The 26439-nt window shown below is 43.7% G+C and overlaps 1 protein-coding gene across 16 annotated transcripts in view; it reads left to right on the top strand.

Annotated features, from left to right (window-relative positions):
• The window catches only part of LUC7L3 (LUC7 like 3 pre-mRNA splicing factor), a 45445-nt gene that overhangs the window by 5408 nt on the left and 13598 nt on the right, over window positions 1-26439 (top strand). For 12 of the 16 annotated variants that reach the window (XR_010153327.1, XR_010153326.1, XR_010153328.1 and 9 more), the window contains exons 2-3: window positions 6251-7285; window positions 24361-24427. Coding sequence is in view for 9 of the 16 variants with exons in the window: in XM_009432828.4 (XP_009431103.1) it covers window positions 7187-7285; window positions 24361-24427 (166 nt within the window). In the remaining 7 variants the exon portion in view is untranslated. Of the gene's footprint in view, window positions 1-6250; window positions 7286-24360; window positions 24428-24695; window positions 24881-25508; window positions 25600-26439 lie in introns of those variants that run through there. The other 4 variants (XM_009432827.5, XM_024350518.3, XM_063799842.1 and 1 more) reach the window with 4 other exon arrangements.

Here is a 26439-nt window from a genome sequence, read left to right on the forward strand (position 1 = left end):
AGAGGCTGTAGTGAGCCTAGATTGTGCCACTGCACTCCAGCCTGGGCGACAGAGCAAGACTTTGTTTAAAAAAAGAAAAAAGAACTACCCAAGACTGGGTAATTTATAAAGTAAAGAGGTTTAATTGGCTCACAGTTCCACATCTGGGGAGGCCTCAGGAAACTTACAATTATGGGAAGGCGAAGCAAGCGCCTCCTTCACAAGGTGGCAGGAGAGAGAGCGAGAGAGTGAAGGGGAAGAGCCACACTTTTAAACCATCAGATGTCCTGAGAACTCACTCCCTATCACGGGAACAGCATGGGGGAACCGCCGCCATTATCCAATCACCTCCCACCAGCTTCCTCCCTGGACACATAGGGATTACAATTTTAGATGAGATTTGGGTGGAGACACAGAGCCAAACTATCCATAGGCTAGGTGCATTAAATGCATTTTCAACCTAATGGACATATTGGGATCTAACCCCTTTGTAAGTTGAGGAGCATCTGTAGTCAACATTTTAATGATGGACAGAAGAGAAGAAATTCTCAAATGAGAGCAGAGGAGCAGCTATTAATAGACTAGCAGGAGGAAAAGCAAAGGAGTGGGAGGGTTTGGAGACAAGGGAGTGATCCACAGGGTCAAATGCTGCAGACAGGGCAAGAAAGAAAGGGCTGAAATACATGAAATGGGTTTAACCATCACAAGCTTGCTGGTGCCATTGAAGAGGAAAGGTGCAGTGAGGTGGTACAGGTAGCCACCAAACTTTCTTAGTCCATTTGGGATGCTATAACAAAATACCACAACGTGGGTGGCTTATAAGCAACTGAAATTTTTTTCTCACAATTCTGGAAGCTGAAATTCCAAGATCATGGTACCAGCATGGTCAGGTTCTGTCGAGGGCCCTCTTCTGGGTTGCAGACTGCCAGCTTCTCATTTTTTCCTCACATGGCATGGCAGAAGGGGCAAAGGAGCTCTCTCAGGCCTCATTTATGAATGGCACTAATACCATTCCTGAGGTCTCTGCCTTCATGACCTAATCACACCTGAAAGGTCCTGCCTCTTTTTTTTTTTTTTTTTTTTTGAGACAGGGTCTTGTCCTGTCACCCAGGCTGGCACCTGACCTAAAAAACAAACAAAAAAGAACAAACAACAACAACAACAACAACAAAAAAACCTTTCATTCTAAGGGAAGAAATTGATATTTGCAATATCGTGTGACAGACCCAAAAATATGCAAGGATGCTTCAGGTAAAATGATGGCACAAAGAAGGTGATCAGTGTGTAGCAGGTGGAGGGCCAGGGTCCAGGGTGGCGTTGTGGAGCTGCTGAAACTGGGGCTGTGAGCTGAAAGATGAGTAGGGGCTTGTATCTGTAACCCCGGCTGCTCAGGAGGCTGAGGCAGGAGTGAGACCGTCTCTGAAAAAAAGATGAGTAGGTGTTGCTTGGTGCTGGAGTGGAACAGCTTTCCATGCCTGGAGCAACATAGATGGTGAAATGCAGGAATCAAGGGTCTTCCAAGTACGGGAAGCAGTAGCAGATGAAGTTGGAGAAGGGGGTCAGAGCACAGACCACCTTGTGGTGTTTGAACCTTAGAGTGGAGATGATGGGGAGCCATCGCCTCTAAGGTTGGAGGCGTTTTGTTTGTTGGTTTGTTTGTTTGTTTGTTTTTTGAGACCCAGGCTGGAATGCAGTGGCGCCATCTTGGCTCACTGCAGCCTCTGCCTCCTGGGGCTCCAGCAATCCTCCCACCTCAGCCTCCTGAGTAGCTGGGACTAGAGGCGCGTGCCACCGTGCCCAGCTACTTTTTGTATTTGCAGTAGAGACAGGGTTTCGCCACATCACCAAGGCTGGTCTCAAGCTCTGGAGCTCAAGCAATCTACCAGCCTCGACCTCCCAAAGTACTGAGGTGTGAGCCACTGCACCTGGCCAGTTGGAGCCTTTCGAGCAGGGATGAGACACATCTACATTTACATTTAGAAATGTGACTGATGGCTGGGCGTGGTGGCTCATGCCTGTAATACCTGCACTTTGGGAGGCTGAGGCGGGCGGATTGCCTGAGCTCAGGAGTTCGAGACCAGCCTGGGCAACATGGTGAAACCCGGTCTCCACTAAAATACCAAAAAAAAAAAAAAACAACAAAAAACAGCTGGGCAGCTGGGCATGGCGGCATGCACCTGTAGTCCCAGCTACTCAGGAGGCTGAGGCAGGACAATTGTTTGAACCTGGAAGGTAGAGGTTACAGTGAGCCGAGATCATGCCACTGCACTCCAGCCTATGCAACAGAGTGAGACTCCGTCTCAAAAAAAAGAAAGGTGACTGAGGCAGCAAGATAGATGGAGGATGGGGTCAAGGGGCCCACACTGGAGGCTGGGAGGCTGGGAAGCAGTGAGAAGACCTGTAGTAACTGCAGCTTCCTTTCTATATTAGCTTGCTAGGGCTATCATAACAAAAATACCACAGACTAGATGCTTAAACAAATGAGATTTTTATTTTCTGGAGGCTATGAGTTTACGATCTGGGTGTTGGCAGGTTTGGTTTCTCTGGAGGCCTCTGTCTTTGGCTTGTAAATGGCCACCTTCTTACCATGTCCTCACGTGGTTTTTTCTCTGTGCAAGTGCATCCTTGGTGCCTCTTTGTGTATCCAAATTTCCTCGTATAAGGACGCCAGTATGATAGGATTATGGCCCAACCTAACAGCATTGTTTTAACTTAATCATCATCTTCAAATGCACGATCTCCCAATACAGTCACATTCTGTGGTTCCAGGAATTAGGCCTCAACATATGAGTTTGGAGGTGACAGGAACACAGTTCAGCCCATAACATTTTCTTCTTTTTTGAGATGGAGTCTCACTCTGTCACCCAGGATGGAGTGCAATGGCATGGTCTTGGCTCACTGCACCCTCTGCCTCCTGGGTTCAAGCAATTCTCCCGCCTCAGCCTCCCAAGTAGCTGGGAGAACAGGCACCTGCCACCACACCCGGCTAATTTTTTGTATTTTTAGTAGAGATGGGTTTCACTATGTTGGCCAGGCTGGTCTTGAACTCCTGATCCACCTGCCTTGGCCTCCCAAAGTGGTAGGATTACAGGTATGAGCCACTGTGCCCGAAGCCCGTAACATTTTCTATTAGTAACAGGTATGGAATGGGGTCTGGACACCACTAGCTGATAAGATTAAGTCATTTCCCATTCCATCATTGGGAAATAGCCAACTCCTGTAATCCATCAAAATTATCTGTAAAATGGGCTTTGTGACCTGTTAAGGAAGACTACTTTTACCTCTGGATCCCAAGACATAGCAGAGAATCTGATACAGATCACACTGGGGCTCACTGCATTAATGGAGGATGAATGAAGCAATTCATTATCTGTAGTGGTAACGCACACTGAACTGTGGCTTGTCCTCAGACTTTAGAAAAAAGAGAGTTGTAGAGTAAGACTTGCCTGGTGTATGACAGGGCCAGGCACTCTCACCTCTGTGATTCAAAGGCATTTAATACTTTCTTTTTGAGACAGGGTGTCACTCCATTGCCCAGGCTGGAGTGCAGTGGTGCAACCACGTCTCACTGCAGCCTCGACTTCCTGGGCTCAAGTGATCCTCTTACCTCAGCCTCGTGAGTAGCTGGGACTACAGGGATGTACCACCACATCCAGCTAATTTTTTGTATTTTTTGCAAAGGCAGGATTTTGCTATGTTGCCCAGCTGGTCTCAAACTCCTGGGCTCAAGCAATCCGCCTGCCTCGGCCTCCCAAAGAGCTGGGATTACAGGTGTGAGCCACCATGGCTGGCCCAAGTATTTTCATTTCAAGACCAAATTGTAGTTGTGACATTTTTGTCTCCCATAGGTCAGGAGCTCCCGGAGAACCAGGTTTTATACGTCTGTCTTTGTATTCCCAGCCAGTAACCCAGGTCCTGGCACAGAGCACATGCACCATTATAGTTTGTGGAATGCATGAGATAATTAGATTAAGAACCTGTGATGGGCAGGAGCTGTAATTTTGCAATCTGGTTGTGTGTTTGCGGTTCATGATGTGTGCAGTCCTGTTTGTTTGTGGTTCGGTTTTTTTTTTTTTTAGACGGAGTCTCACTCTGTCACCCAGGCTGGAGTGCAGTGGTGCAATCTCGACTCACTGCAAGCTCTGCCTCCCGGGTTCATGCCATTCTCCTGCCTCAGCTTCTGGAGTAGCTGGAACTACAGGCGCCCGCCACCATGCCCGGCTAATTTTTTGTATTTTTAGTAGAGACGGGGTTTCACCGTGTTAGCCAGGATGGTCTTGATCTCCTGACCTCATGATCTGTCTGCCTCGGCCTCCCAAAGTGCTGGGATTGCAGGTGTGAGCCACTGTGGCCGGCCTTTTTTTTTTGGTGGTAGTAACAGTGGAGAGCCCTCAATAAATGCTTCATTGGGAAAACTGTAACCAACAGCTGAGAACTGCGTCATCTCACTGCTAAATCTGTAAATTGATTTTCTTCTTTCTTGTTTCAGTGGAGAAGATCCTTTCTCCTATCAAAGGCCAGAGGTTTCAAATATGCCCTGGAGCCTAACCCGTTAACTTTTTTTTTTTTTTAAGACACAGTCTCACTCACTCTGTTGCCCAGGCTGGAGTGCAGTGGCGCGAACTTGGCTCACTACAGCCTAAGTCTCTTGACAGTCCACTGTTTAAAGCGATGCTCCTGCCTCAGCTTCCCGAGTAGCTGAGATCACAGGCGCCACCACCACGCCTGGCTAACCTTTGTGTTTTTAGTAGAGACAGGGTTTCCCCATGTTGGCCAGGCTGGTCTCGAACCCCTGACCTCAAATGACCCACCTCTGCCTCCCAAAGTGCTGGGATTCCAGGCGTGAGTCACCACGCCAGGACCCAACCCATTACCTTTTTAAGATTTTAAGTCATTAATTATCCCCTTCTTTTATTTTCCGCCTCTCTACTGGAATATCCCCAACATTAAACATTCTCTCATTTCCTATGTTTGGGGTTTTTTTTTTTTTTGGTCTTTTCTTTTTTTTTTTCCTTTTTGTGGAGAATGGGTCTTGTTATGTTGCCCAGGCAGGTCTTAAACTCCTGGCCTCAAGCTATCTCCCTGCCTCTGCCTCCCTAAAGTAGTGGGATTATGGCGTGAGCCACCATGTCTAGCCTCTAATTTCCTATTTTCAAAAAGGCTCCAGCCCCACTTGGTGGCTCACGCCTGTAATCCCAGCACTTTGGGAACTTTGGGAGGTCAAGGCAGGTGGATCACCTGAGGTCAGGAGTTTGAGATCAGCCTGGCCAACATGGCGAAACTCCGTCTCTACTAAAAGTACAAAAATTAGCTGGGCGAGGTGGCAGGTGCTTGTAATCCCAGCTACTCAGGAGGCTGAGGCAGGATAAACTTGAACCCGGGAGGCAGAGGTTGCAGTGAGCCAAGATGGTACCACTGCACTCCAGCCTGAGCGATAGAGCCAGACTCCATCTCAAAAAAAAACAAAAAAACAAAAAAGGCTTCATGTCCCATACCTCCTTTCAGTTCTCACCCTATTTTGCTGCTTTCCTTCTTAAAAAGGGGTGTCCACGACCGGGCGCGGTGGTTCACGCCTGTAATCCCAACACTTTGGGAGGCTGAGGTGGGTGGATTACTTGAGCGCAGGAGTTCAAGACCAGCCTGGGCAACTTGGCGAAACCCCGTCTCTACCAAAAATACAAAAACTTAGCGGGGCGTGGTGGCATGCGCCTGTAGTCCCAGCTACTGGGGAGGTTGAGGCGAGAGGGTCGCCTGAGCCCGGGAGGTTGAAGCTGCAGTGAGCTGAGATCGTGCCATTGCACTCCAGCCTGGGGGACAGAGCCAGACCCAGTCTCCCCAGAAATAAAAGTGTTGGGCTTGTTGTTATCAATGTGTAGTGCCTTACATTGTATCAACTCATTTAATCTTCACAATAGCATCGTGGCTGGGGGCCGGGGGAGGACTATTGTAAACCCCATTTTACAGAAAAGGAAACAAAGGCACAGAGCGGCAGAGCTGGGATTACGAACCCAGGCAATCTGGCTTTAGAGACCATACCCTAAACTGTGCTAAAGCATTATCCCAATATATGTTGATATATTTGTGATTTTATTTCTTCAGCGATTATCTCCCTTCGCCAATGCACAGGTCTGCGGGAGCATGGACTGTCTGAAAGGTTCTGAGTTTAGCTTTAAGCACAGTGCCTGGCACATACCATTTGTTGAATATATGGATCTATCTATCTATATGTGTGTGTGTGTATATATTTATTTTATTTTATTTTTTTTTTGAGATGGAGTTTTGCTCTTGTTGTCCAGACTGGAGTGCAATGGCGCGATCTCGGCTCACCGCAACCTCCGCCTCCCGGGTTCAAGCGATTCTCCAGCCTCAGCCTCCTGAGTAGTTGGGATTACAGGCATGCGCCACCACGCCAAGCTAATTTTGTATTTTTAGTGGAGACGGGGTTTCTCCATGTTGGTCAGGCTGATCTCGAACTCCCGACCTCAGGTGATCCGCCCGCTTCGGCCTCCCAAAGTGCTGTGATTACAGGCGTGAGCCACCTCACCTGGCCTACTGGATCAATATCTTTTTAAAAAATTCCACACTGGGAGGCATTTGGTGTAGGACTGAATCCCCATATTTTAGAAGCCGCCTTGTCTCTTCTTGCCTCGATTTCCCATCCTGTTAATCAGGAGACTCAGGGCGGGAGGACAAAGCCAGGTGCAAGAGGCGTGAGCACAGCGACTAGGAAAATGGAGTCGGAAGCCGTAATCTTTAGTTTCCTCCGCTGCATGAGGCACCATGTGCACCACGTGGACTAAAGGAGACATTTTCTCCATTTTGAAGCGGTGTCCAGGCTTCAAGACCTAGGCTCCAATTTCTCACCGTGAAGAAGCTCGGGAAAACCGGGCGCTTGGGGAGGCGCGCGGGCAGAGGCTACCCGTCCCCGCGACCTCTAGACAGGGGCGGAGTCCCTTCCCGGCCTCCGCGGGCCCCGCCCCCGGACGGCGGAAGCCGAGCTCGCCCTCTCCGCCCGGGCCTGGGCGTGTCCCACGGGCGCACGGCATGCTGGGAAGGCGTAAGCGCGGCGGCCATTTTGTCTTGTCGGCTCCTGTGTGTAGGAGGGATTTCGGCCTGAGAGCGGGCCGAGGAGATTGGCGACGGTGTCGCCCGTGTTTTCGTTGGCGGGTGCCTGGGCTGGTGGGAACAGCCGCCCGAAGGAAGCACCATGATTTCGGCCGCGCAGTTGTTGGATGAGTTAATGGGCCGGGACCGAAACCTAGCCCCGGACGAGAAGCGCAGCAACGTGCGGTGGGACCACGAGAGCGTAAGTCCCGCGGGCCTTGGGCCTGAGCCCGGGCTCCGTGGGGGAGGGGAGCGGGCGCGGGCTGTGGCCCGCCTGGCCGCGGCGCGATGTGGGGCCAGGGCCGCACCCGGGGTCGAGCGTCTGACCCGGTGCCCATGGAGCCAGGAGGGAGGATGTTGTCCGGACCCGGGGATGGGGGTGATTTGGTTTTGTTGTTCTAGTATCAAGGGGGGTCCAGGAGAGCCCTTGGCAGAATTGAAAAGCACCTTGATGAGGCGGGGAAACGCGGGAAAGAAGGATAGCAGCATCTTATTAAATCTAGCGGCTCCGAGGTTTCACCTCGTTATGAAATAGGGAGAAGGGCACATTCTTCTGTAGTTTGGGTTGAACGTCGTATTTAGACTAAAATTTCTGACCAGGATTCATGGTAAAAATCGTGGCGGTATTTTATTTAAGTAATTACAGCATGACGCTTATACGGGGAAATAGAAATGTAAAAGAAGTCGTTTACTTGTTAGGGTTTACCGTGATGATTTACAAGTATTGTTCGTTAACAGTATTCTAAGAAGTCCCTTATAGAGGCAGCTGTCAAGGTTTTTTCTTCCACATAAAACTCATCTGATGCTCTTAGCCCTGGGAGTAAAGGTAAATATTATAACCCCAGTTTCACTGGGGAGACTTAAAAAAGGCTCACCCAAAGTCTTGGCAACTGAGGAAACTAATCTTTGTAGTTCTGTTAGCTTTCCACAATCCTATGAAACTGGTTCTCTGCACCTACTGTAGCATTTCAAGTGTTTTGATCTAGTTTTGAACATGCAGTGTAATGTTTACTTTAGGTCTTATCTGGAGAATAGATACAGAATTTAATTTTACTTTGCGGTTATAATCGAACACGCTAATTTAAAAACAATTGCTAATCAAAATAGGAAGGAATAGTTCAGGTAATGCATGCTTCTTTAGAAAACTGTTTTCTTACTCTTTTTAAACGTAGGCTTTGGTTAAGGTAAAATTTCTTTTTTGCAGTGTAGGAAAGCAAGTTGGTGCTAGATGACTCCTTTTAGGACTTTAAGAAAGAGTAAGTTTGGCTCAAGTTGTGTTGGGGTGCTAACTGATTCCAAAGTAGTATGAAACATTCTTAGAGTAGAATTTATTGTTTTAAGAGGTGGGTTTTTTGTTTTTAACATTTAGGCTCCCCATCCCCCCGACCATTTGTCACAATAGGAGACTAAGGAACTGCTTATCTTGACCATCTTTCTTTTGTAGGCATCTTTGTTACAGCGAAGTAACTTTTTTTTTTTTAAACTACCTGACTCTGTAACCTTTCAGTCTAAACTTTGCAAAGGTGTTAGGAATAACGCTCAAAATCCTAAGTAAGGTAAAAAACCAAAACATTATGGGGATTCGGCTTATGTTCAATAGGTTATTTGTATATTTTGAATTCAAGAGAAAAATGCTTTCCATTGGACTCCTTATCAGTTGGAACAGCCTTGTATCTCTGCACCCTTGGCTTTGAACACGTTTTAGAGAAACTGTTTTCTTTCCCGGGGTAATTTGTTGCCACATTGCATTGTATGTGATGGGTTTATGACTCTTCAATGAAGAGGCCCTCAGAATAGCAATTTAGGTTTTATGTCATCTCAGCCGTAATCTGCTTTGCTTTCAGTTTTAGTACTTTTCACTAATTTTAACTTGCAGTGTTTATTACTAAAGTATTTAATGCTTTAATGACAGATTGCACTTCACTCTAGATTGAAGGATTTCAAGTCAGTTACTGGCATTTCAGATTGATATCTGCAGGGAAAATGTTGGTAGTGTTGAGCAAAAACAAAGCACATGGTCTCATCTAAATAGGTAGAATTATTGTGTAATAAAGCTGGGGAAGCTCTTGATATCGTTTCCGGGTCATCTGCATATTCTTGTACTGTTGGCTGTTAGTGCTAAACCTGCGGGGATGGGCAAACCCATTATATGCTGAAAAGGAGTCACCTTTTCTATAGCCTGATATTTTAACATATTTTTGCATTCCTGTTCTATCTGGAAATTTTTCTTGGCCATACTTGCATTAAATGGAAGAAGCCATTTCAGCTGTATGGGGCCCTTGTTTTTTTTTTTTGGAATAGAGATAAATACCAAAATAAGGAAAGGAAGCAACCATTAATTAAAACACAGTTGCCGTGGCATCTGTAAGTATTTAACAGTCAAAATGCTAACTTTACCTAGTATTAAAGGTAGTCCCTAGATAGCTGTATTTGACCTGTGGAATTTGTTTTAAATGCATATTTCTGTACTTCAACCCCTTCAACTCCCCTTCCCAGAGAGTCAGATTCTGTCTGTCTTGGGGAAGGGTCCCAGTATCTGCATTTTTTATGGCTCCTCTTATGCATTCTTTTTTTTTTTTTTTTTTTTGAGACGGCGTCTTGCTCTGTCTCCCAGGCTGGAGTGCAATGGCGTGGTTTTGGCTCATTGCAACCTCCGCCTCCCGGGTTCAAGCGATTCTCCTGCTTCAGCCTCCCGAGTAGCTGGAACTACAGGCGCCCTCCACCACGCCCAGCTAATTTTTATATTTTTAATAGAGATGGGGTTTCACCATGTTGGCCAGGATGGTCTCGATCTATTGACCTCGTGATCTGCCCGCCTCGGCCTCCCAAAGTGCTGGGATTACAGGCGGGGCCACCGCGCCCGGCCGGCTCCTCTTATGCATTCTAAAGTTTGTGACCTACTGTTTCCTGACCCATCCTGATTAGTCCTGGGCTTTTAATTGTGCATATCTGCACAATTAAATCTTAATTGGTATTAATTTGGTAGTAGATTCTAATACTGTATATTTTCTCCTTTTCATGATGGGTAATAAGTGAGCAAGCAGCACTTGGGAAGCGCAGTTTCAAGTGAAGGATGCATCTGTGATGCAAAATCATCGACCATTTATTTGTAATGGTGTGTATGTAACCTTCACCGAGGTATTTTAATGGGGCTAGTGCTTTTACAGGCATTTCCAACTTTGTAGATTGCTACCTCTGGATCTGAGAAACTGCAGCTAAAGTGAAGTCGGCTTTAATACTGTTTCATGGATTCATTGGTACACCCTCCCACCGTGTTTATTTGTATTTTGCAGTTGTTTGAGATTACTGTTTTGGTTTTTTGCACTAAGCAATTGCTTGGTTAATCCTAAACAACCACAGTGATGAGGAAAGCATGTGATTGTAACTAACTGCCTGGGGTGAGTACCTTTCAGTGAGGGTTTGATTTCAGTGTTAGCCAGAGAAGGCACTAGTAGCCATATTGTTAGAAGATTGTAGTAAATTGTAAAGTCTGATCTGGAGTTTTGTTATTTTTTATGTAGCAAGACAGAAATTTTGTAGTTCAAATTGAGGTTTTTATATTCTAGATCTCAACCTGACAATGAAATTACTTAATCATTAACACTGATTCTAATATCTGAAATGAGTTTTCTTCCATTTATCAAACTCAAGCCTACCCTTCCTTCCATGAAGGTTTAACATGAAGGTTTAATAATTTATGAAGGAAATTGAACTATGTTCTTTTCTAAAATCTTTGGAATGTTAGCAGATACTGTCATTGACACTGAAAAGTTGTTTAGAAAAGGAAAAACAGCTAAAGCTTCTGTCCACATTTTTTACTTGTATACTTTTTCTTTTTGCTTTAAAAATGTTCAGAATTTGGGAGCAAAAATTGAAAGCAAAAAACTAGTAATTATAATGCATGATGGCATCTATTAATATGTATTTTACTAGTTTTCATTCAGAGTTACCAAAATGTTCATAGTAACTTACTATGTTACTATGGAGTAAGATAGAAAAGCATTTTCTACCCCGCTCCCTGCCCCCCCCCCCCCCTTTTTTTTTTTTGAGACAGAGTCTAGCTCTGTCACCCAGGCTGGAGTGCAGTGGCATGATCTTGGCTCACTGCAACCTCCACCTCCTGGCCTCAGCGTCCCGAGTAATTGGGATTGCAGGTGTGGGCCACCACGCCCGGCTAATTTTTGTATTTTTAGTCGACAGGGTTTTGCCATGTTGGCCAGGCTGGTCTTGAACTCCTGACCTCAAGTGATCAGTCCGCCTCAGTCTCCCAAAGTGCTGAGGTTACAGGCGTGAGCCACTGCGCCCGGCTGGCATTTCCTACTTTACTCCATAGTAAAATAGTAAGTGTTGGCTTCTCAGAATTGCCAGCAGTCCATGTGTTATATGTGTATGTAATTGCTATTTGCTTTTCTTCCCAAAACATACAGAATTAGAGTGAATAGTATAATAAATTGAACTCCCCATGTACCCATGCCCAATTTAGCAATATTAGCACATAGTCAATATTATTTCCTCTGTATCCCTTCCATTATTTTGAAGCAATTCTGTTATTGTCAACCTTAAAGCGGTCATTGTATATCTGTAAAATACAAGGACTTAAAAAAAAAAAAACATAGCCGACCGGGCATGGTGGGTCACACCTGTAATCTCAACATTGGGAGGCCAAGGCAGGCAGATCACTTGAGGCCAGGAGTTCGAGACCAGCCTGGCCAACATGGTGAAACCCCGTCTCTAATAAAAAATAAAAAAATTAGCTGGGTGTAGTGGTGCATTCCTGTAATCCCAGCTACTCTGGAGGTTGAGGCGGGAGGATCCTTTCAACCCAGGAGGCAGAGGTTGCAGTGAGCCGAGATGGTGCCACCACAGTCCAGCCTGGGCAACAGAGTGACACTTTGTCTCAAAAAAAAAAATAGAATAAAATAACCACAATACCATAATCACACTGAAAATTATAGTAAGGTATTTCGTAAATCTTTGGTTGCTTTAGGAAAATTGTGTGTGTGTGTGTGTCATTATATATGTTATTAGCCTTGATTTCCTCACAAAAGGAGAAGGTAGCTTAAGCTTGTAAATTTGACTTTTTTGCTAATACAGTTCTTCGTTTTATGAAATATTCCCCCCCCCCCCCCATGGAGTCTTGCTCTGTTGCCCAGGTTGGAGTGCAGTGGTGTGATCTCAGCTCACTGCAACCTCCACCTCCCGGGTTCAAGCGATTCTCCTGCCTCAGCCTCCAGAATAGGTGGAATTAGAGGTGCATGCCACCATGCCTGACTAATTTTTGTGTTGTTGTAGAGATGGGGTTTCACCATGTTTGCCGGGCTGGTCTTGAACTTTTGACAACAAGTGATCCTCCCTCAGCCTCCCAAAGTGCTGGGATTACAGGGGTGAGCCACCATGCCCAGCCTTTCTCTTCATTTCTTATAGTAAGTTAGGAAAATTGTTGTATTCATTTATCCAACAAAAATATATTGCTCGGCTGGGAGCGGTGGCTCACGCCTGTAATCCTAGCACTTTGCGAGGCTGAGGCGGGTGGATCACCTGAGCTCAGGAGTTCGAGACCAGCCTGGCCAACATGGCGAAACCCCGTCTCTACTAAAAATACAAAAATTAGCCAGGTGTGGTGGCGCATGCCTGTAATCCCAGCTACTCGGGAGGCTGAGGAAGGAGAATCGCTTGAACCCGGGAGGTGGAGGTTGCAGTGAGCCGAGATCACGCCACTGCATTCCAGCCTGCGCAACAGGAGCAAGATTCCATTTCAAAAAAAAAAATTAAAAGTATTGCTCTTAGGTAGATAACAGCAGGATAGTACAGATACAGCACTTGGTCCTAAAGAGCCATCATGTATTGGTGACAGTAAATGCACTTTTTTTTTTCCAATGGGGATTATTCCAATTGAATGTAAACGCATTTCCATAACAGAATATGATAAATGCTACCCTTGGGAAAAGTAAAATTGACCCTTGAACAACACAGGTTTGAGTTGAGTGTGTCCATTTATACGTGGAGTTTTTTCCATAAATATATTGGAACATTTTTTGGAGATTTGCAACAATTTGAAAAAACTTGAAGACGAATCACATAGCCTAGAAATATTTTTAAAATTTAAGAAAAGATAAGTACATCACAAATACATAAAATAGATGTATATACTAGATTATCATTTTCCTACCACAAAATACATACAAATTATAAAAAGTTAAACTTTATAAAAACTTATGCACACAGTACATGGTGCCACTAGCAGTCCAGAGAAAGTAAAGATTGAGTAATAACTGCATAAAATTAACTATAGTACATACTGTAATACTGTAATAATTTTGTAGCCACCTGTTGCTATTACAGTGAGCTCAAGTGTTGCCAGGCTCCACTTAAAATGCCCTATGACCTGTGACTCTGATAATCTCTGCATGAGCAGTTGGTGTCTAAAGTAAATTGCATATCACAGTAAAAAATTATCCCTTGGTTCTTGTGTATTTTCATCATTGTTTATTGCAATACCATATAAACTTTTGTTGTTTTGCTTTTTGTTGTTGTTTTTGAGACAGTCTTGCTCTGTCGCCCAGGCTGGAGCGCAGTGGTGCCATCTCGGCTCACTGCAACCTCTGCTTCCCAGGTTCAAGCAGTTCTCATACCTCAGCCTCCCAAGTAGCTGGGATTACAGCCGTGTACCACCATGTCTGGCTAAGTTTTGTATTTTTAGTAGAGATGGGGTTTTGTCATGTTGGCCAGGCTGGGCTCGAACTCCTGGCCTTAAGTGATCCGCCCACCTTGGCCTCCCAAAGTGCTGGGATTAGAGGTGTGAGCCACAGCACCTGGCCTATGTACAATACCATGACCTTTGAATAACGCCCTGAGACCCATACGAAGTGCAGCTAGTGACATTGGAAGTGCTCCGAAGAAGCAGAAAAGTCATGACAGTACAAGAAGTTAAATTGCTTGATATGTACGATAGACTGAGATCTACACCTGGGGTTGCTGGCATTTGAGACAATTCATCTTTTGTATACAGATGTCCTAAACTTAGGGTATTGATAAATACAGCACTGTAAATGTGTTTTCACATTTTTTTCTCTAGCTTATAGTTATTTTTTTCCCTAAACATTCTACAGTGCACATCTCTAGCTTTATTGTAAGAATACAGTATATAGCCAGGCACGGTGGCTTACGTCTTTAATCCCAGCACTTTGGGAGGCCGAGGTGGGCGGATCACTTGAGGTCAGGAGTTGGAGACCAGCCTGGCTAACATGGTGAAACCCTGTCTCTACTAAAAATACAAAAATTAGCCAGGCGTTGTGGCCGGTGCTTGTAATCCCAGCTACTCAGGAGGCTGAGGCAGGAGAATTTCTTGAACCCGGGAGGTGGAGGTTGCAGTGAGCTGAGATCACGCCACCGCACTCCAGCCTGGCTGACAGAGCGAGACTTTGTCTCAAAAAAAAAAGGAATATAGTATGTAATACAAATAATATACAAAATACGTGTTAACCAACTGTTAGTGTTATTGTAAGGCTTCCAGTCAGTGGTAGGCTTTTGATAGTTAAGTTTTAAGGGAGTTAGGGTCAGTAACTCTCTTAGTTGTTATAAAGGAATACCTGAGGTTGGATAATTTATAAAGAAAAGAGGTTTATTTAGTTCAGTTCCACAGACTGTACAAGAAGCATTGTAGCTGGTACCTATCTGGTGAGGGTCCCACACTGCTTCCACTCATGGCAGAAGGGGAGCTAGCATGCGCAAAGATCACATGGCTAGAGTGCCAGGCTCTGTTCAACAATCAATTTTCCAGTCAACTAAGAATGGGAATTCACTCCCACAAAAATGTTTTTTTTGGGACCAAAGAAACCACATCCAAACCATAGCAGTGCCCCAGCCCCCCGAGTTCAAAGGTCAGCTGTATAGTGTACACAGGAAAGGAGTGCATAACCCAGATTGGGATGGATACTCAGGAAAGGCCTGTCAGACAAAGTGGTCTTTAAATACATTTACCTAAAGGATTGGCAGGAATTAGCCTGAGGGAGAGGAGAGAGAAGACACCTTACCAGCCTGAAGGAAGAGCTGGAGAAAAATCGGTGAATTTGGCAAATTTTAAATAGTATTGTAGTGTGTATGTTTTTGTTGGGTGGGGGAGTGTAGATAGGTAGGCAAGAACTTAGTTTTAAATAGTTTTTATAGGCCGGGCGTGGTGGCTCACGCCTGTAATCCCAATACTTTGGAAGGCAGAGACGGGTGGATCACGAGGTCAGGAGATCGAGACCATCCTGGCTAACATGGTGAAACCCCGTCTCTACTAAAAATACAAAAAAAAAAAAAAATTAGCTGGGCGTGGTGTGGTGGCTGGCGCCTGTAGCCCCAGCTACTCGAGAGGCTGAGACGGGAGAATGGCGTGAACCCGGGAGGTGGAGCTTGCAGTGAGCCGAGATCGCGCCACTGCACTCCAGCATGGGCGAGAGAGCAAGACTCCGTCTCAAAAAAAAAAAAATTTTTTTATAAGCCTTGTTAAAAGTTTAGACTTTATTACATTGGGAAATAACTGAAGGCTTCTAAGCAGAAGAGAGATGTTTACTAACTGGCTGCTGTGGAAGATTGATTGAAATTTTACTAGAAGTTTGTGTAGGCAATAAATAGTGAATCATGCCTGCAAAGGTATACCGTAATAAAATTAAAGGCATGGAAATGAATGTGTGGTCGTGGTATAACAAACATAAAACTATATGTTATCAGGGACATAATTTTTGTTATAAATTCTTTTATTAAAAATTATCTCTTTGGGGGTTTATCTTTAACACAATGAATTGAACTCTTAGGTAAAAAGAAAATATTTACTTATAGCCTGTCATAATCAGAATTAAACTATTAATATTGAGGCAGAAGTGACAAAAAACTACAGTGTGTAGGGTTGGTTTTTGTTTTTGTTTTTGTTTTTTTGGAGACAGAGTCTTGATCTGTTGTCCAGGCTGGAGTGCAGTGGCGCGATCTCAGCTCACTGCAAACCTCCGCTTTCCAGGTTCAAGCGATTCTCGTGCCTCAGTCTCCCGAGTAGCTGGAACTACAGGCGTGTGCCTCCATGCTTGGCTAATTTTTGTATTTTTAGTAGAGACGGCGTTTCGCCATTTTGGCCAGGCAGGTCTCAAACTCCTGGCTTCAAGTGATCTGCCTGCCTCGGCCTCCCAAAGTCCTAGGATTGCAGGTGTGAGCCACTGCAGCTGGCTTGTGTTCCTTTTTTTTAACCAATAAAATTTCCAGGTATTCCTGGATTTTAAATTAATCAATATTTGTGTATGTATGGCATTTGAGGTATTCCAGTAATATGTCCTGTTTTAGAATACAGTAAGTCTGCATTTAACGTCGTTAATGGGTTCTTGGAAACTATGACTTCAGTTGAAATGACATATAACAAAAGTTTTACCATAGACTAGTTAATATAAAGAAGAGTTAGGTTTCTGTGGCACATTCTGGTTACAGAAACATAACTAAAAAGACCCAAAACATTTCTGATATCAAACATTGAGATAAATTTGAGGTATACATACATTTAAGAAAGATGAATAAAAGCGAGATAATTACCCAGTTTTTGGTGAATCGGTGAGTGATGGCAATTGTGGTGGTGAGTTAAGTCAAGGAATAAATGTTTACAACTTGAACATTGTCAGAAGCACCTCCTACCTCCATTCAGTTCCAACACAATAATAAAGATGGTAAACTCACCACTTTTGGACTATGCTGTTTATTGTCATGCATTTGTATGATTATCATATGCTTTACAAACTTTTATTTTACAATAATTTATATTCATTCCATTCCAGCCTCCTTATTCCAGTTCAGGGTGGTGGGTGGCCAGAGCTGATCCCGGCTGCCCAGGATGCAAGGCAGGAACTAACCCTGGACAAGATGCCCTCCCATCACAGGGCATACTCACACACCCACACTCACCCAGACTGGGACTTAGGCATGCCAGTTCACCTACTGTGCACAGCTTTGGGATGTGGAAGGAAACCAGAGTACTGGGAGAAAACCCATACAGACATGGGAAGAACTTGCAGACTCCTACACAGTTAGCCCCAGCTGGGAATCATTTTTTTCCCCCTCATCACATTATTCAAGGACTTACTGTATATAGTAATTAGGATTGGCTATTTAGATTTTTAAAATTTAAGTCCCTGTCAGTTTTACTGTTTCCAACATGAGTTGTGTTGCCAGTGTTTAGATAATCAGAAGTAGATATTGAATATAAATACATTATATATATATATATGTATTTTGGGGGTGGGGAGGGGGGACAGTGTCTGGCTCTGTTACCCAGGCTGGAGTGCAGTGGCACAATCTCAGCTCACTGCAGCTTCCACCTCCTGGGCTCGAGCAGTCCTCCCACTGCTCGAGCAGGCTCCTCCCACTCCAGCCTCCTGAGTAGCTGGGACTATAGGCCCGCACCACCCCTGGCTAATTTTTTTGTATTGGTGGAGATGGGGTCTTGCCACGTTGCCTGGGCTGGTCTCGAACTCCTGAGCTTAAGCCATCTGCCTGCCTCAGCCTCCCAAAGTGCTGAGATTACAGGCGTGAGCCACCACTTCAGTCTATTATCTTTATGATAAGCAGTTTAACAAAAATAGTGCAGACAGGCCAGGAGTTCGAGATCAACCATGGTAAAACCCCATCTCTACTAAAAATACAAAAATTAGCCAGGCATGGTGGCAGTTGCCCATAATCCCAGCTTGGGAGGCTGAGGCACAAGAATTGCTTGAGCCTGGGAGGTAGAGGTAGTGAGCCAAGATCGAACCACTGCACTCCAGCCTGGACGACAGTAAGACTCTGTCTCCAAAAAAAAAAAAAAAAAAAGACCTAAAAATAGTGCAGACAGCATTGAAAATATTTGATTAGCTCAAAGGAGAATTGTATTGCTTAGTGTTGGATATAAGTAGATACAGAAAGACAAAAATCATTAAGATGTCCTTAATGGGCCTGGTACTGTGGCTCATGCCTGTAATCCCAGCACTTTGGGAGGCCAAGGTGGGCGGATCATTTGAGGTCAGAAGTTTGAGACCAGCCTGGCCAACATGGCTTAACTCCCATCTACTAAAAATACAAAAATTAGCCAGGCATTGTGGTATGCTCCTGTAATCCCTGCTCCTTGGGAGGCTGAGGCAGGAGAATCACTTGAACCTGGGAGGTAGAGGTTGCATTGAGCCAAGATTGCGCCACTGCACTCCAGCCTGGGCAACAGAGTGAGGCTCTGTCTCAAAAAAATAAAAATAAAAACTGTTGATGAGACTGAACACTTGTCACTAGTGTTGCCTTAAATTTATTAAGAGGATAAGTTACGATTATGTAGGTATTTAGAGAGTTTGCATGGGTATTAATCTGTAATAAGCATTTATATCTTTTGGGGATTACTATTAAATGAAGACTGCTGGTATTCCAAAACTTGAGCAGTTCTCATGATTATATCCAAAAGTAAGAAACGAATTCTCTGGGTTTATTCTTTTTTTGAGACAGTCTCTCTCTGTCATCCAGGCTGGAGTATAGTGGTGCGATCTCAGCTAACTGCAACCTCTCCCTCCCGGGCTCAAGCGATTCTCCCACCTCAGCCTCCCAAGTAGCTGGGATTACAGGCACTTGCCATTATGCCTGGCCAGTTTTTGTATTTTTGTAGAGACAGGGTTTCACCATGTTGGCCAGGCTGGTCTTGAACTCCTGACCTCAGGTGATCCGCCTGCCTCCGCCTCCCAAAGTGCTGGGATTACAGGTGTGAGCCACCACACCTGGCCTCTCTGGGTTTGTTCTTATTATCATTATTGATGATTTTATTTGAAGAACCCAAATATGTTCTTCCCGTTTTTTCGGATCCCTTGTTAATATTTTTAGTTAAAATCATTCTCTGGGGAGAGTTAAAAGAAGCAGTCCGGTAGCTAGTTTATTGTGTAGAGTAACAGATAATTCTGATGTACCATTAAATGGTAAAGCAGGAGAGTTGGAGTGGAAGGAACACTCAGAACTGGATTGGGGAAATGGATTCTAGTCTGGATTCTGTAGATATAGCTGGATGCCGTCAGGGCAGGTCATGTGGTCTCTAATGGGGTGATTGGACTAGATTAGGTAGCTTCTGGTTAGCCCACAGACAGGCATGTGTTATTTGGTTTACACAGTGCCTAAAAACATTTAAAATAATAATGTGCAGCAGACAGGTCTACGGAAACCTACCTTCAGAGTCTGAAGAAGCTGAGAGGCCAAAGAAAGAGGCTGACAAATCCAGTGTCTTGGAAACATGTAATAGGGACCTACAAACAGAAGCCAGGTCTGTGTCTTGGGCAGCTGCTGGCGTCAAGACAAGATGTCATATCCCCAGACCCGGGGCTTATATGCCATAGGGAAAGGGTATCTGTGCGTCAGAAGGCATGTGTAGGATAATTACTTACGGGCAGGATTTATGTTAAGTACAAAATCATCGAAATTGTTTTGACCTAAGGGCAGGATTTACAGTAAGTACATCTTCTTAACACAAGGAACAGTAGATAAAGTAGAAATCTTAGGGGCATTCCTGGAATTGGAGTTAATCGGAAGTCAGCCTGGCACTTTAACACCCAAGATGGAGTTGCTTTAGCTTTTACATACAGGCTAACACCTTTTTCTTCCAATTTAGCAAATGTATACAGTTTAATCTTTACAATCCTACTATAAGAAATTTATTACCTCCTTATTTATTTAATTGAGTCTTGCCCTTTTCACCCAGGCTGAAGTGCAGTGGCGTGATCACCACTCACTGCAGCCTCAACCTCCTGGGCTCCAACGACCCTTCCACCCTAGCCACCCAAGTAGCTGGGACTACAGGTGTGTGACAACATACCTGGCTAATTTTTTTCATTCCTTTTTTTTTTTTTTTTTTTTTAGAGACAAGGCCTTACTTTGTTGCCCAGGCTAGGCTCAAATGATCTTCCTGCTTTGGCCTCCCAAAGTGCTGGGATTACAGGCATAAGCCACTGGGCCCAGCCTATCTCCTTTTTTAATGCTATGAAGAAACCAAGGCAGAATTAAGACCTCTGGTTCTTTTTCTTTTTTTTTTTCTTTTTTAGACAGGTTGCGTTCTGTCGCCCTAGCTGGAGTGCAGCAGTGTGATCACAGCACACTGCCACCTCCACCTCTGAGGCTCAAGCAGTCCTCCCATCTCAACCTCCCAAAGTGCTGGGATTACAGGCATGAGCCCCGCCAGGTACCCCTGGTTCTTTAGCAGATAAGCAATGGCGAAGATTCATTATGCTGTGTTGCAGTGTACCAATTTCACATGCTTGAGAGTCAGGAGGGACTGTAGAGATGTGTTTATTCGTTTTTTTGTTTTTAAATGGTGAACCTTTCTGAGGATCATAGACGTTGTGTCTTACCTACCTTAAACTTACAAAACACTTAAATTGGTCATGAGGCCGTTAGAAGTCCTAGTGAAAACAATAAAATTAATCTTTAGATAGAATAATCTCCAAAGCCCTAGAATATATTACTGTAAAAATGGGAAATAGAAATGAAATGTTTATAAGTAAAGATAAAATTCACAGTAATAGTAAAACTTTGTTTTTTTTGAGACAGTCTCGCTTTATCACCCGGTGGTGCGATCTCTGCTCACTGCAAGCTCCGCCTCCCGGGTTCACACCATTCTCCTGCCTCAGCCTCCTGAGTGGCTGGGACTACAGGTACCTGCCACCACGCCTGGCTAGTTTTTTTTTTTTTTTTTTTTTTTTTTTTGAGACGGAGTCTCGCTCTGTCACCCAGGCTGGAGTGCAGTGGCGCCATCTTGGCTCACTGCAAGCTCCGCCTCCTGGGTTCACGCCATTCTCCTGCCTCAGCCTCCCGAGTAGCTGGGACTACAGGCGGCCGCTACCACGCCCGGCTAATTTTTTGTATTTTTAGTAGAGACGGGGTTTCACGTGTTAGCCAGGATGATCTCAATCTCCTGACCTCGTGATCCGCCCGCCTCAGCCTCCCAAAGTGCTGGGATTACAGGCGTGAGCCACCGTGCGCAGCCAGTTCACAGTAATAGTAAGACTTTTCATGTGTGTGAGGATGGCACACAAAATTTAGTTTTTAAATTATTTTATAACCATACAGTTTATGGCTATAAATAATAGCAGATTCTGGCAATAACTTTTACTAAATATAGTTGTGTGAAATTTTTGAGTCTTCAAAACAGGGTTAATATAATTGAAAGGTTAGGTCACAGTAAAAGTGGCATAATTGTTGCCACATCCTCCCTCCCCCAAATAAACTCTCAAAGAAATGTTTATAAAAATCGAGTATTGGCATTGGTATTTTACTGTGTTGCATTTAATGTGAACACAAAGTTGAACAAAATGGATGTTTTAAGAATTAGAAAATCATATGGCATCACAAGCAGTGGAACTTCAGAAATAATTTTTAAAAACATTAGCTTTAGATAGCATATAGTCTTTTTAAAATAAACTATTTGTGACAACAATGTTTAAGTTACAAAGAATAATCTTTTTTAAAACTTTTTTTTTTTTTTTTGAGACAGAGTTTCTCTCTTGCTGCCCAGGCCAGAGTGCAATGGCCTAATCTCAGCTCACCGCAGCCTCCGCCTCCCAGGTTCAAGCAATTCTCCTGCCTCAGCCTCCCGAGTAGTTGGGATTATAGGCATGCGCCACCATGCCTGGCTAATTTTGTATTTTTAGTAGAGACGGGGTTTCTCCATGTTGGTCACGCTGGTCTCAAACTCCCGACCTCAGGTGATCCTCCCGCCTTGGCCTCCCAAAGTGCTGGGATTACAGGTGTGAGCCACTGTGCCCAGCCTTTAAAACTTTTATTATGTTCTTAGAGACGAGTTGTCACTTAATGTTGCCAGGGCCTGGAGTACAGTGGCTGTTCACAGGTGTGGTCCTAGCACACTACAGCCTCAAACTCCTGGGCTCAACTAATCTTCCCGCCTTAGCCTCCCAAGTAGCTGGCACTACAGGCCTGCACCACTGTGCCCAGCTGCAAAGAATAATCTTAAAAATCAAGTATAATAACTTGGAAAGAAAACAGTAGAAAGATACTAAGACATAAAGCTGTATCAGAGTAATATTGGCATAAAACTAGTGGCTTGCCTAGCTTAAACTTATGGAACAATAGTTTTAAATTGGTCATGAGGCCGTTAGAAGTCCTATTGAAAACAATAAAATCAGTCTTTAGAAAGAATCTCTCCAAAACCCTAGAATGTATTATTGTAAAAATGGGAAATATAAATGAAATTTTTATAAGTAAAGATAAAATTCACAGTAATAGTAAAACTTTCACGTCTGAGCGCGGTGAGGCCTGTAATCCTAGCACTTTGGGAGGCCGAGGCAGGCGGATCACCTAAGGTTGGGAGTTCGAGACCAGCCTGACCAACATGGAGAAACCCCATCTCTACTAAAAATTCAAAATTGGCCGGGCGTGTTGGCGCATGCCTGTAATCCCAGCTACTTGGGAGGCTGAGGCAGGAGAATCACTTGAGCCCAGGAGGCAGAGGTTGCGGTGAGCCAAGATCGTACCATTGCACTCCAGCCAGGGCAACAAGAGCGAAACTCTGTCTCAAAAAAAAAAAAAGAAAGAAAAAAGAAAAAAAACTTTCGTGTCTGTGAGGTTGTTTAAACATGAATATTTAGATATGTTTTATGACTTTAATCCTGGATGCAGCTTATGGAACCACATTGCTTCAAATGAGTGTAAAGCCGTTGAGGAAAAAAAAAAGCCTATTTCAGATTTAGCACCCAGTTCTGTCTAGAAAGAACTTTCAGGTTTAAATTTAACACTGCCTTTTTTTCATTTCCCTTTCCCTTTTCCTTTTCCTTTTGCCTTTACTTTCTTTTTCTTTTTCTTTTTTTCGAGACAGGGTGTGATAGTGTTGCCCAGGCTGGAGTGCAGTAAATAGCACGATCATGGCTCACTGCAGCCTTGACCTCCCAGGCTCAAGCAGTCCTTCTGCCTCAGCCTCCTGGGTAGCTGGGACTGTGCCACCATGCCTGGCTACTTTTTGTATTTTTTATAGACATGGGGTTTTGCCATGTTGCCCAAGCCGGTCTCAAATTCCTGGGCTAAAGTTATCCTCCTGCCTTGGCCTCCTAATGTGTTGGGATTACAGGTGTGAGCCACCATGCCTGACCAATGCTGCCTTTTCTTTCATGTGTTATAGTTATGCATTAATAATCTCCCCAGAGCTGGGCACAGTGGTTCACACCTGTAATCCCAGCACGTTGGGAGGCCAAGACGGGCAAATCACTTGAGGTCAGGAGTTCGAGACCAGCCTGACCAACATGGTTGAAACCCTGTCTGTACTAAAAATACAAAAACTAGCTGGGCATGGTGGCGCATACCTGTAATTCCAGCTACTTTGGAGACTGAGGCAGAACAATTGCTTGAACCTGGGAGGCGGAGCTTGCAGTGGGCTGAGATGGCGCCACTGTGCTCTAGCCTGGGCAACAGAGTGAGTGAGACTCTGTTTCAAAAAAATATATAGTGATAATCCACCTAGTAACAGTGAAGTTTTGTGTGAAGGAAAGGTGATATTTTGGAATTTTGATTTACATGGTTTGGTTTGTAGTGTTATAAAATTAAATTTGGGATAGAGCAGTTTTGGAATATATCTGAAGGAGTTACAAAAGTACCAGTGGGAGAGAATTAAACATTGGTTTTATGTTAATAGTTTTTCCCCATACTGTGGGAACCCACCAAGAGAATTGCTTGGAGCCAGGAGTTTGAGACCAACCTGGGCAATGTAGCAAGTCCCCATCTTTCCAAAATATTTTTAAAAATTTGCCAGGCATGGTGCTTGCACCTGTAGTTGTAGTTACTTGGGAGGCTGATGTGTTAAGGATCTTCTAAGCAAAAAGATGGAGCCAAATTGCTTTAAATGAGTGTTAACTGTGATTTAGATGGTTATTTCCAAATCCTAATTTGTAAATAGGCCCTAATCTATGAAAGAGATGAAATGATAAGAATAGCGTAAGAGTTTTTAAAAATATAAAAATTGCCCTTTATTTTGGGATGTCTTTCCCATATTTGTTTTTGCTACTGGGGGGTCAGCAGGTGATGATTAAAAATAGATAAAGAAAATACTAGTAATACGAGTACTGCAGATTTATTCTTTTATCAAAATTCAGGAGTCTGAAAATCACTAATTTACCTAATATGATTCAACAAATGAAATTCTTATATTGGTTGAAACATACATACCTCAAGAAATGAGAAAATAGTTATTTGGCACCCTTCTCCAATAAAGTTTTAAAACCAAGCAATTTTTTAAGTACCTTTGTTTTTCTTTACTAGGTTTGTAAATATTATCTCTGTGGTTTTTGTCCTGCGGAATTGTTCACAAATACACGTTCTGATCTTGGTAAGTGAATTTTCTGTGTAACTTTTATCAAATTTATGATATTTAAAATGTTGAATAGGAGTGGTGAAAGGAAAAAAACTGATTATAATTCTGTGAAGTTTTTTCTTAAAGATTTGCTAATAAGTAATTTCTTACTTGGTTTAGATATTTGAATGTATTAATAAATGTCAGTCTGATTAAACATGGTGGCTTAATTAAACATACATGTCTATTTCCACTCCCTCCCAAAACTCCACTTAAATGAAAAAAATTTTAAAAAGATGTATATGGAAGAGGAGATAACATTAGAGATGTCAGCAAATTTTTGGAAGATGACAAGTGGATGGAGGAGTAGCAGCAAACGCAACAGAGCAGAGCAACCTGTACCCTAAAAGCCTGCAGAAGGGGATACTAAACAGAAGCGAGTGTTTGATCAGCAGAACCCTGGACAGGCTCAGGATTTGGAGGCACCAGGTACCACAGAAGGCAGGGTTGAGTCATGGGGCTGAAAATGAGAGAGACTAGTCTGTAGTCTAGTTCAGGGTTTCTCAACCTTGACATCGTTGACATTTTGAGCCAGTTTTGGAGGGGGCTTTTCATGCATTGTGGGATGTTTAGCAACATCTCTGGCCTTTACCCACTAGACAACCAGTAGCACCCCCTGTTGTGACACCCCAAAATGTCTTCAGACATTGCCAGATGTCCCCCAGGATGCAAAATTGCCACTAGTGTAGGTGGTCCTGTGCATCTGTTGATCTTACTCTCCTCCCCATAGACCCCAGGAGAAGAGAGGTTATTTTCTGGAGAAATTGGACTAGAGAGACTAGTTTATCTGAACCACAAAATAGAAAAAAATAATTGACTATTTCCTCAATTCTCTCAAGGATGGTACATAACCAGGATCATTCTGGATACATAAAAGAAGTCAATTCATTATGTACAATGTTTGCCTTAGAGCATTAGGAGCATATTAAGGCAGGACCAGTCTAGATCTTGAGATTTCAGACACAGCAGGGGCAGTAGTAAGTTAAAAAAAGAATGTAAAAGAGAGTAAATGAATCTATATTTTTATTGGTGGGGCTCTCCTCTGCCCTGTTCCTAGAAGGATACAGCCAGATGTTTTTCCCCAGGCAGAAGAAAAGAGGATTCTTCTCTAGAGAAAGTGAACAGTTCCTGAGAAGTGATCTCTACAGGTACTGACCCTTGGGGAATCTCTTAAAAGAAAGTCTTACTGCCTGATTTTCCTATGATAAAGCCCATTCATGAGCTGACAAACCCTGCCTAATCCCTACTAACTTCCAGTCAGATTTTGGAAGTGTCTTTTTAAAAAATTAGTTGCTTGCCAAGGACCACCAGCCAGACATTCGAAGAAAGCCTTCAACACAAGAGATTAACAAAACCAACAGAGAAAGAAGAATTTAGTGGAATTGGAGATAATGGGGAAAGCAGAAGAGAGATTCTTCAAAATCTGAAGAAATTTAGTATCTTCAGAGACATATGAGAAGACACTATATTCTTCAGCAATAATAGGATGCCATAAAGAGGGAACTTGTGGAAAAAGTTTGAAAAACAGCTCTTAGAAATTAAAACTGAAGAAATAGAACTAAAATCACCAGAAAGATTTGAAAATAAAATTAAGGAAATTTACTGGAATATTGGGCAGTATGACAGAAGGATTTTTTAAAAACTTAGTCCAGGAACTGTACTACCAGCTTAATAGTTGTGGACAGAATAAAAGCAGAGGGAATTGCTTAAGAAAAAAAATTTGCAGTACTAAAGGGCATTCATCTTTAGGTTGAGCAGGTCCTACAAGTGATTAGGACAGTGAATGAAAAAGATCCATACCTAGGCATACCCCTGTGAAATTTTAGAACACGGGGGTGGTGGGGGTGGGTGTAGGTCACAGAATTATGAATCAGAATGGCCTAAGACTGGTCAGTAACAACGGGGGAAGTTGAAGACATTGGAGAAACATCCTCAGGGTGCTGAGTGAAAATGTGTCTACCGGAGGGGGAAAAAGACATTTTCAGATA

Source organism: Pan troglodytes, chromosome 19, assembly GCF_028858775.2.
Source record: "Pan troglodytes isolate AG18354 chromosome 19, NHGRI_mPanTro3-v2.0_pri, whole genome shotgun sequence".
Taxonomy (NCBI): domain Eukaryota; kingdom Metazoa; phylum Chordata; class Mammalia; order Primates; family Hominidae; genus Pan; species Pan troglodytes.